The sequence below is a fragment of the Poecilia reticulata genome, linkage group LG20, assembly GCF_000633615.1.
Source record: "Poecilia reticulata strain Guanapo linkage group LG20, Guppy_female_1.0+MT, whole genome shotgun sequence".
NCBI lineage: Eukaryota > Metazoa > Chordata > Actinopteri > Cyprinodontiformes > Poeciliidae > Poecilia > Poecilia reticulata.
In genome coordinates this window covers 22,725,461-22,735,898 of record NC_024350.1, presented here as the reverse complement: position 1 = coordinate 22,735,898, position 10,438 = coordinate 22,725,461, and the positions used below count along the sequence as shown (strand labels likewise).

General features: G+C 40.1%; 2 protein-coding genes across 4 annotated transcripts; one reads left to right on the top strand and one right to left on the bottom strand.

Annotated features, from left to right (window-relative positions):
* Positions 1 to 245: 245 nt before the first annotated feature.
* On the top strand, positions 246 to 3,073 carry tyms (thymidylate synthetase). Of its 2 annotated transcripts, XM_008396694.2 has the most exons (7): positions 247 to 593; positions 1,138 to 1,211; positions 1,301 to 1,475; positions 2,003 to 2,104; positions 2,179 to 2,354; positions 2,442 to 2,513; positions 2,597 to 3,073. In XM_008396694.2, exons 1-7 carry the CDS (start codon positions 362 to 364, stop codon positions 2,732 to 2,734), a joined length of 969 nt encoding a protein of 322 aa, XP_008394916.1. In that variant the 5' UTR covers positions 247 to 361; the 3' UTR covers positions 2,735 to 3,073. The 2 variants fall into 2 exon arrangements, with proteins under 2 accessions (XP_017157374.1, XP_008394916.1); XM_017301885.1 differs by having other exon boundaries at positions 246 to 593; positions 2,179 to 2,513.
* Positions 3,037 to 10,146, bottom strand: enosf1 (enolase superfamily member 1). Of its 2 annotated transcripts, XM_008396695.2 has the most exons (15): positions 9,984 to 10,146; positions 9,791 to 9,893; positions 8,434 to 8,549; positions 7,700 to 7,786; positions 7,582 to 7,608; positions 7,433 to 7,505; positions 6,387 to 6,425; positions 6,142 to 6,224; positions 5,934 to 6,056; positions 5,715 to 5,849; positions 5,207 to 5,248; positions 4,986 to 5,115; positions 3,872 to 3,971; positions 3,718 to 3,799; positions 3,037 to 3,155 (listed from the first exon to the last, which is right to left on the bottom strand). In XM_008396695.2, the coding sequence occupies exons 1-15, from the start codon at positions 10,062 to 10,064 to the stop codon at positions 3,063 to 3,065; spliced, it is 1,314 nt and encodes a 437-aa protein (XP_008394917.1). In that variant the 5' UTR covers positions 10,065 to 10,146; the 3' UTR covers positions 3,037 to 3,062. The 2 variants fall into 2 exon arrangements, with proteins under 2 accessions (XP_008394917.1, XP_017157373.1); XM_017301884.1 differs by lacking the exons at positions 9,791 to 9,893; positions 9,984 to 10,146 and having other exon boundaries at positions 7,700 to 7,817; positions 8,434 to 8,520.
* Positions 10,147 to 10,438: the final 292 nt, after the last annotated feature.

Here is a 10,438-nt window from a genome sequence, read left to right as displayed (position 1 = left end):
ACCAGGGTAATAATATATTTGTAATATTTTATTTGGGCAAAAAAAATTCTTTTTTTTTTTAAATTTTTTTATTTTTATTTTTTTAATGGGTGGCGGGAGAGATGTGGGAGGTAAAGGAAATTGCCTTTTCTCACTCGGCCAAAGCAGGTAAAGTCTCAGGGGAGGCAGCCCCACCTCCCCCCACGTGGCTCCTCCCCTTCTACAGGGCTTCCTATTGTCGGGCCAATAGGAAGCCCTGTATTGCCCGGGAAATTTTGCCCGGGGAATACAAACAAACGCGGGTTCGTGACTGTCTTGATCAACTCAAGAGGCTCGGACTCTGCTTCGTTAACCGAGGCAACCTCAACTTTTATTTGCTAAAATGCCTGCAACGTCTAAAATACACACCGAGGAGGTGCGGAGAGATGCCGCCTCTCGGGCGGACAAGAAGCCTGCAGTGGAGAAAGAGGAGACGAAGTTCGGCTTTCTGTGTGATGAACGGGGATATTTGAGTCTAGCAGAGCACATCATGGAGCACGGCTCCAGGAAAGGAGACCGAACCGGGACAGGAGTCCTGTCTTTGTTCGGAGCTCAAGTCCGATACAACCTACGAGGTAAAGACCAGCTTTAGCCCATACATGTGTCCAAACATAGTCGTGTAATAAATGAATGGAAATGCAGTACAGGTGCAGAGATGGTAAGAGAGTATGCAGTATTTAGAGTTACTAAGATCTAAGATTTAGAACAAAATGAGATTAGGACATTGAACTCTGGTGATTTTAGTTTAGTTTTCCAACGAGTGAGAAAATTAGAGTTCATGAGAAGATGACCAAGGCGAGGTTGTTACAGACTTGGAATGAGAAAGCTGTGCTCTACCTAAATGTGGCTTTTAGTCAGAGCCTAGTCAAAGTCCAGACCTGCACTTTGGCTAGGCTGGCTAGGGTTGAAAAAAAAATTACCACGCAATATTTTGTTTATGATGGAATAAAGTCAGAAAAAGTCAAAGTTGTGTGAAGATTTATTTATTTTTTCAAAACACTAGAGGTCCCTTAGGTCAATCAGAGGTATGAATTGCAAAAAAATCTTAGAATTGCAATGTAAAAGGCATATTTGAGCATTATTAGCAGTTAATCTGCTTTGTTTTTGTTCTCTTTGCAGACCAGTTCCCTTTATTGACAACTAAGAGAGTTTTCTGGAAAGGCATCCTGGAGGAGTTGTTGTGGTTTATTAAGGTGAAGATGATGGGGAAACCCCCTCTTGATCATTTTTCTATGTTTCACCAGGGCTAACGAGGTTGTTGCATTTGTTTCGCACGATGCAGGGATCAACAAATGCCAAGGAGCTGTCAGAGAAAGGAGTGAAGATCTGGGACGCCAACGGGTCCCGTGACTTCCTGGACAACCTGGGCTTCACAGAGAGGGAGGAGGGGGATCTGGGACCTGTGTATGGTTTCCAATGGAGGCACTTTGGTGCAGAGTACAAGGACATGCACACAGGTACTGCACTGTTGCAAAGCTATTAGAATATCTTCAGTGGGATGTTTAATGTTTGACCCATAAAGTCCACTAAAACATATCATTCGATAATCTTTTTTTAAAAATGAAAATACATTTTCTCACTTTAACCGTTTTAACTTTAATAATATATTTAATGAAATTTGTTATCAAAGCACTTAACAAGTCTACGAAAAACGGGATCTGCAGCTGTTATGGTACACTGCAGAGCTGAACCGGCCCACCCTTTGTTTTTTGCTATATTAGATGCCTATTATAAGTCAACCAATACACACTTGTTTATTTATATGAAACAAAAATGGAATATAACTAATTAAGTCCATGAACTGTATGAAAATATAATATCCCTTTTTTTCAAAATACCCACTGTATGCCTTGAATTACCCATAAAACCTACAGTAAACCTCTTAAGAACTACTGTATATCTGCTAAGGGTTCTTTCTTTAATTACAGCATCCAGTCTGACTTTCATTCATCTAAATGTGTTGATTCCCCTGCGCTTTCAACAGATTACACAGGACAAGGTGTCGACCAGCTGCAAAACATCATCGACACCATCAAGAAAAACCCGGAAGACCGACGAATCATCATGTGTGCCTGGAACCCCAAAGGTAAGTCGAGGTTACAGTATTTTGTATTTTTTTCTGTCATTTGTTTTCTGTTTGAACATCCTCGGTGTCTGCAGACCTCCCCATCATGGCGCTGCCCCCCTGCCACGCCCTCTGTCAGTTCTACGTCTGCGACGGGGAGCTGTCCTGTCAGCTGTACCAGCGCTCCGCCGACATGGGTCTGGGCGTGCCTTTCAACATCGCCAGCTACGCACTTCTCACCTACATGATTGCACACATTACGGGACTCAAGGTACGAGCGCCGTGCGAGCCTCTCCTTTCTTGTTTTAATCTGCAGACGTGTTGTCCAACGTCTCATCTCGCATCTCGTCTCTCGCAGCCCGGTGACTTTGTCCACACTCTGGGAGACGCTCACGTCTACCTCAATCACGTCGAACCTCTGAAAGCGCAGGTGGGTAAGGTCGATCGGTTCAGCTCAAACATTTCTTTTGTTGCGTTTGATTTCTGATTCATGCGATCTGTTCAAATGTGCAGCTCCAGAGGGAGATTCGCCCTTTTCCAACACTAAAAATCAAGAGGCAAGTGGAAAGCATTAATGACTTCCAGGCGGAGGACTTTGAGATCTGCTGCTACGACCCACACCCCACCATAAAGATGCAGATGGCCGTGTGAGACCTGAAATTGGCCGTGTGTGCCTTTTAAACTTAAAAGACTGTGGTTCCCACAACGCTTTTTTTTTTGCCTAATTTAGGGGGAAAAAGGTTATTTTGCTCCAGACGTTTTCTACTGTTTGTTGGTACTTGACTATCTTTTTTCTTTCCTGTATTATAACTAAAAAAATTATCTAATTCTGTAAAAAGAAAAAAACTTTATGATCAACCTGATTCGAAACAAACGAATCACAAGAACCCTCCAAATTCTGCGTTTGACAACGCTCTGCTGATTTGAGGTAAATGATTTACAGTGAGTATTTAATAGTGAAATGTTGACAATAAAGTCCTTATTTGTTGAGTTGTAGTTTCCAAACGTCTCCTTCCGGGTACTCGTGTCTCTTCACTGATGACTCCAGCATCTCACAGGAATAGCCTGGATCCTAAAACCAACAAGCACCACACAGATTCAGGACCTTGTAAAATTATTGTTCACGCCTCTAAACCTTTCCACACATTTTGTCAATTTATAACTACCAGCCTAAATCTATTTTAAGTGATGGACGAGACCAGAAAATAATATTGAAAGAGTTGCGTCTTGGTGTTCAGCCACCCTGAGTCAGTGCTTTGTAGAACCACCTTTTGCTGCAGGTCTGGCCGTGCCGCCGCCCGACAGAAATGTTTCTTAGCAAAATGGCTCCAGTTCAGTCTGACTGGACAGATGAATTAGATTTAGGTCAGGACTTTGACTGGGACATCTTTTCACAAGTATACGCTGTGAGGTGAACTGAGAAGGCATTTGGTTGCATTGTATTTAGACTAAAGGGGGCTGACTACAATTATATGCCATTTTTTTAACTTGTAAAATATTTTGTAAACCTTGCCACATTTTTCCTTTCCAATTTTCAAATTTGCAGATCTTTGTCTTGGTCCATCACATACAACCCCAACAAAATAAACTTTCAGTGAAATACGAAACGGTGAGTTTTGTTGTGATTCCTTTACCTTCGGGGTCAGGTAGTGGGCGTTTTGTATCACCGCAGGACTGGTGAAGTGTTCGTGGAGATGGTCGACATATTCACACATTCTGCAAAGACACCGAAGGGTTGTTCAGACGGTGCCGGCACTCGTGGCAGTCGGGGATTAAAACGCCTCTCACCGGCCGCTGAGATCCGCCGACACGCAGATGTAATCAAACAGGATGAGGTGCTGAACCAGTTCACACAGACCGACTCCTCCAGCATGAGGACACACAGGCACTGAAAAAACAAACACAATGTTTAAAAACAAAGACACTGGAGCAGGGTTTAATGTTTACACTTTGTATTCAATACGTGATAAAACAGAGTTGTACAATTGGTAGTCCCAACTTTGTTATTCAGTAACATTGCAACATTATTCAGCACCGAAAGGTCACCATCTGGATCAAATGGTCATGTTTATACAGCATAATTATCAGTTTGTACAAAACAAGAATGATTAGTGTCTTTGACTGTGATAATGCTTCTGCAGAAATGCAGCCTTTTGAAAAAGGTATTAAAAGCATGTTTAATACCCGTCAATGTGCAAAAAAGACTTTCAGTCTTTTAATCTGACAAATGAACCTCGTCATGTTCTAACTTACAGGAAATGACCCGCCTCAATGCTCCTTAGTCGTGACTTTGTGCCCTCATTGTTTTTCTCTCCCATTTAAAGTTGCCCTTTGTTGAAATTGACTTTGCGTACTCTACTTTTTTTCCATTGTAGGTAACTCTGGTTTAGCTAGTGATCCTGTGTTTAGCTAGACAAACTTGTTGACAGAGTAACTGCTGCCGCTTTTGCTTCCTACAGAAAGTGCTCTTTGATTACTGCCTTTTCCGTCTTTTCCCTCCGTCTGCTTCCTGTTCTCTTAAGCACCAGTCTCTGCCACTGCAGATGGCCACTCATAACCGAGCCGGTTCTGCTGGAGATGCCCGTCTCTCTCATCTGATGCCTCGAATCAACAAATTGCTACTTGAGATTTGCTAATTGGAATTGAATGAATCAACTGAACTTGACTGCATTGTATATGAATTCTAACTGAACTGGATTGTGTGTATTTTAATCCAAATATAACTGGGATGCAGTGAAAATAAATGTGAGTTACTGACGAGTTTGTTGAGTGTGTTCGTGTCGTAAAGTGCCTTGACAAGATTTATTGTGAAGTGGTGCTATATAAATAAGCTGACTACATTATTCCAGAGCATGGGTCTCTGAATGATGCGTGGCTGAAGACAAGCTGCCCCGCTTTTTACCTTTGAACTTGTGGGCCATCAGCAGCACAGCCAGGTTTTCATTGACGCTGCCCAACCGGCAGCTGTCTATTTGAACAAACTGCAGCGCCGAAGCCTGCAGGAACTGCTTGAACATCACCCTGTTGTGACACTGCAGAGTAAAAACCAAAATTGTCCCGCTGAGGAACAAATCTAGTTGTTTAGCCATATTTTAAGTGCGTAGAAAACGCTTGAACTCCAACCTGCTCGCCTGAAGCCACTCCAATCCCAAGTGGAGCCAAAGCCTGAGAAAAGAATTGTAGATTATTCATTTATGATCAAAGAGGGACTAAGAAAAAAAAAAAAAAAAACATATTAAAGTTCTGACCTACGATACTAGGTTTTCATAATGTTTTGTAAATTCTTGCATTTAAAATAAATATTCATATCACATTTGTTCATATTTATTCATTTTTAAAAGTATTTTTAGTATCATTTATCAAGGTTTAGTGGTTTGTCTAAATGTGCAGTCCTTAAGTTAGCTAAAAAAAAAATGTAAACCTTTCTAGAAGTACGTGGCCTACGCTGATATTGCATTTCAAAACATTCCAGATATAACTAATCCACAAGCTAGTTAAAAGCTCTCGAAAAAATAAAAAAAAAGTTGTGAAATAAACTTAGAGAAACAAACTACAATCAAAAACAATACACCGAAAACCACCGTCTGGTTTAACGAGCTGTTAAATACATATTAATGAACATTTCTCTTTCCTTAGAAATAGCAGCATGACCCAGGATGTCATCCGGAGAAGTGGGCTCCTCGATCCACAGAGGTTTGACCTCCGCCAGTTTGGTCACCCAGCTGATGGCCTCGACTACGTCCCATCTCTGGTTGGCATCAATCATCTAACTCGAACATATTTCGAAATTCAACAAAAACACTTCACTGCTTCATGCTTAAAAGTGGGATAAAAAAAAAACAAACCTTACCAACGTGTTGCTAGGCCCAATCATCTGCCTGATGAGACGACACCTCCGGATATCGTCCTCTAGGTCAGCGCCAACTTTCACCTTAAAGCGGGTCCAGCCGTTTTGAAGAGCATCCGCGCAAAGCTGGAGAAACATCGTTAAAACAAAAAAAACAAAAAAACGAGACACTCCAATGTGTGGAGACGCAGCAGGTTGTTGTGGAGTCCACCTGTTTGAGCTGTTGGTCTGAGTATCCCAGCCACGCACAGGAGGTGGTGTAGGCAGGATAACCCTGGCTCATCATAAGGTCCTCTGGCAGGTGAGAAAAGTCAGTACAGTTAAGGAGTACTACCCACAGCAGATCTTAGCGAGGATATTTAATTTAACAAAAAGTGCTTGACTTAGAGCACAGAAGAGGTTTTTCAAGTGAAATCCAATTTAGGGATGACATTAATGGCTCTTCTGTTTGCTCACCTCTCTGCTGCTTTCCCTCCTTTGCATTCACAAGTATGCCTGAAAAAGCAGAGGGGAGCAAATAAAGCCAACTAGTCACATTAAGAAAAACAGTGAAGAGTTCAAGGCCTCTCATTAATAGATATAATGACTTAGACATTTTAAAGACACATTTGAACCATTTTTTTTTAGGTTGGAGAAATTTTACAGCATAAAACAACAACTTAAAAAAGAACAAGTGTTAATTTAAAATTATGAACAAAGGACTTTGGGTGAGGCTTTTTGGAAGTCAAGGGAATTCATTTTATCTGATTTGTCCATCTCTACTTTAATTTTGATGTATGTTTAGGACCATAGTCCTATGGGATCATGTGATCCCATAGCATGGTTGATGATATTAACATCATCAACCATCGGACCCAAACGATCACCCTCAGAGGGAAAGAAATCCAGTAACCACCAGGGTGCAGGTTTAGTTTTTTTTTCTGCCAGATGTTAAAGTGGATTGCAGTAAGGGAGTAAAATAAGGACAGTTTATTCAATTTCACCCCCAATCCGCAGCTAACTGGTTGGAAATTGAACACAGTTAGGTGCTCCAACTAGACATTGTGCCAAACAGATATCAAAAATGAACTTTTGAGTAGATAAAGGAGGTTGACATTACTATTCTGGAAAGTTCAAACCCTAACTACACTGAAGATATGTGGCATAGGTTTTAAGACAAGGTCTGAACAGGGGAACCAATCAATAAAAAAATATAAATTTAGTAAGAAGTGTAGTCAAACATCCAACAGGATTGCACTGGAGGCTTCTTTATGGTAAAGAAGTCTCTCTGCAGCTTTCTATGGAACATTTAGCCAGATATTAAGGGACATATGTTTGTATTCTTTAGATTGTATGTATAATTTTGAACCTGTTTGAATAAGAGACAGTCTAGAGCAAATTCAAACTTGTGAATTAAAATATTGTATTTTGTCTTTAAAATCCCCAAATCAATGCAGATTCATGTATACGAGTGGATGAAAAGCCCTGACCGAAAGGCCAAGTAGTTTTCTAACGTGTCTCACCAAGAGCTTCCTCCTCTGTCAGGACATCGGTGATGTATCTGAAGTCAATGCAGGAGACGACCTGTTTCGGATCCTGAATCGACACACGACACAATATCTGTCCTCGGTGATCGCATCCTGGACGCAAATCTGATTTATCTCACACTCACCATGTCGACCAGCAGCTTCCACAGAGGCTACAGGGAAATAGCGACAGTAGCTTGTGAATCTTGAGCCTCGCTGACAAACTGTGAATGTTATCATGAGAGCCTGAAATGAAGGTCCCACCTTGCCCTCCACCCGAGCCCACAGGTCCCAAACAGCATTCAGGACGGCAGCGGTGGCCAAGTGGATCACTCCTTTCTCTGGACCCAGCTACGCCAGCCAAGATAAGGTATTGTGGATGCTTTAATGAAAGCAGTACTTTACATTTGATCTCTAATAGGGTGCTGTTTAGGTTCTACAACAGATGTGAATAAAGAAAAGCCTGAATTCAGGAGTTCCAGCTCTGTTGTATTTGTTTGTTTGTTCAATTTTGTCCAGGATAAAAAGATTCAAAAATGATTAAAATAAATAATCTAAATAATCTGTTGTAAGGTTCTACAACAGATGTGAATAAAGAAAAGCCTGAATTCAGGAGTTCCAGCTCTGTTGTATTTGTTTGTTTGTTCAATTTTGTCCAGGATAAAAAGATTCAAAAATGATTAAAATAAATACAAGCATATATAACATTAGCTGCATTTATTATTAGATCTTTCCTTTAAAATATGAAAAGGAAAAAAAGTCTGTATAACCAAATAATTTGTGCTTTATTATATTGAACATAATTATAATGAACATAAAGTTTGCTTTTTGATTGGAGTCCATAAACTGAGAAATCAGTAAACTGTTTCATGATAAGCTGCACCAAACCCTCCTTGGTTGCAGCACTAATCCTCTATGAAATCTGAAAGCAAATTTCACACAGCAACCAAATTCAAAATCTAAAAGCCCTTATGTGTTTCAGATCCATCCCAACTTACCCATCTCATTTGGCCGTCACTGGTCAGCAGCCGGTAAAAGTCCCGAAAGTTGCTCACAATGTCGTGCAAAGATTTCCCAACAACCAGTCCTGCTAGAGCCTGGACGGCACGCACCACTGCAGGAGTTCACATGGAAAAACACTGCATTAGAATGCATTAATGTATGCATAAAGGCTCCTACATTCCGCAAAGTACATTTGAATATTTTATCCAACAGAGGTCTAAAAAAAATGCACGGACTGACCACAAGGTGGCACTGTTGGTTTTGACAGGAGAACAGAAAAGCTTTCTTGCAGCAATGTTAGAAACACACCTACCCAGAACCCGTTAGTAAATTAGATTTTTAAAGCCAGTACATTATGTCTTTCATCAGTTAAAGCATTATTTAAACTCTTCTTAATAACCAGCGACAAATACTACTGAATAACAATAATCAAATTTGAAGTTTTCCACATATGTGTTATATATTACTTGGTGATGACCTCCAGGTATTTGAGGTTGGATGACCTCTGAGCCATTATCCTGATTTCTGTCCTACCTGACACATTCTCTTTCTGATTCAAACCAAGATTCTACCTGGACCACAGCGAAATTTTCAGTCGGAAACAAATTGCAGCTGAAAACAGTATATTGACTCCAAATTTGCCACGGGTATAAACAGTTGTGGGTTCACAAGCTCTTTGTCTCACAAGGACAGAGAAAATTGTGGATTTCTAGATTGAAGATACAAACAAAAACTAACTTAAGTCAGAAATTTTATAAAGTTTCCCTAACTTATTTTAAAGGAGTTGTTAAGGTTACTAAACCAGTTGTTTCAACATATTTGGGATTTTTCTTCTCTGAATACTAAAATTAAATATCAGGTTTTTTAAAAAAAAATGAAATTATTTTTATTTCAATGAAAAGGTTCATTTAAGGTTTCCAAAAAAAAAATAAATAAAATAAATCTTTGTCAACTTTAATTGCTAAAATAATTTTTTGTATGTTTCCTATATTATTTCAGAATGGATGCACATATTATTTTAGTTTAAATGTCACAAATAAAAAAATATGTTATATAAAAATATTTCGGTCAGACTTGTGAAAATTCTTATTTGTATCTTATATATTATATATTATTCTTGTTCTTTCAGTATCACCATGACATATTATCTGTCTGTTTACATTGTGCCTAAAATGTGTTGTTTTCTCTATGGCCTCTGTTCACCAATCAGCACGAGCTGTCAATCTTGCTCAAACCCAAAGAAGTTCAAATATCCGAGCTTCTTAAAAGCACTTGAATGCACCACCAAGTTAAAGCTCTGGTCACGTGAACACGCCACGCCGTGACAGTCTTCAGAACGGCTTCAACTCTTACCGATCTCAGTTCCTTTTCCTAAAGTGAAAGTGAGCCCGAAGCCCTTCAGCCCACTGTCCGTGTCCAGAACCACGTAGGCGGCCGAGTAATCCGGGTCCGTGTGCTGCAACGTGACAGGAGACAGCGCACAAAGGCCTGGTCTTTAACTGCATCTGAACCCAATCTGCTCGATGTTTGTGCATGAACGTCTTACCATCGCATCTGAGCCGTGCTGCTCCAAAGACGTAGGAAATCTCACGTCCCTCACAGTAAAATTAGTTATTTTTTGCAACATTTTTTGCACTCAAATTAACTAGTCTATTACAATGGTTCACTCTCCAGTCACCTGCGGATTATAATCCCACCCACTCACTCACCACAGCGCCGTTGGTTAAAAAGACACAAACCACGATTTAAAGAAACATATCAAATTGTCTCATACGGACATGTTTCGTGTAAAATCAAGTTTTTATTCTACAAATTCCACAGATGATTCCCCCACAGGTTAACGCCTCAAAATGCATTCTGATTTTATGATATAAAGCCCTCATTGTAAGGCCTGTGCTCACTTTTCATCTTAATACAATCCTGCTGAGTCCATGAAAGAGCAACATTAAGAAAGAAGAAGAAAAAAAAAACATTAAAAACATCCATCCAATGTCTTAAATA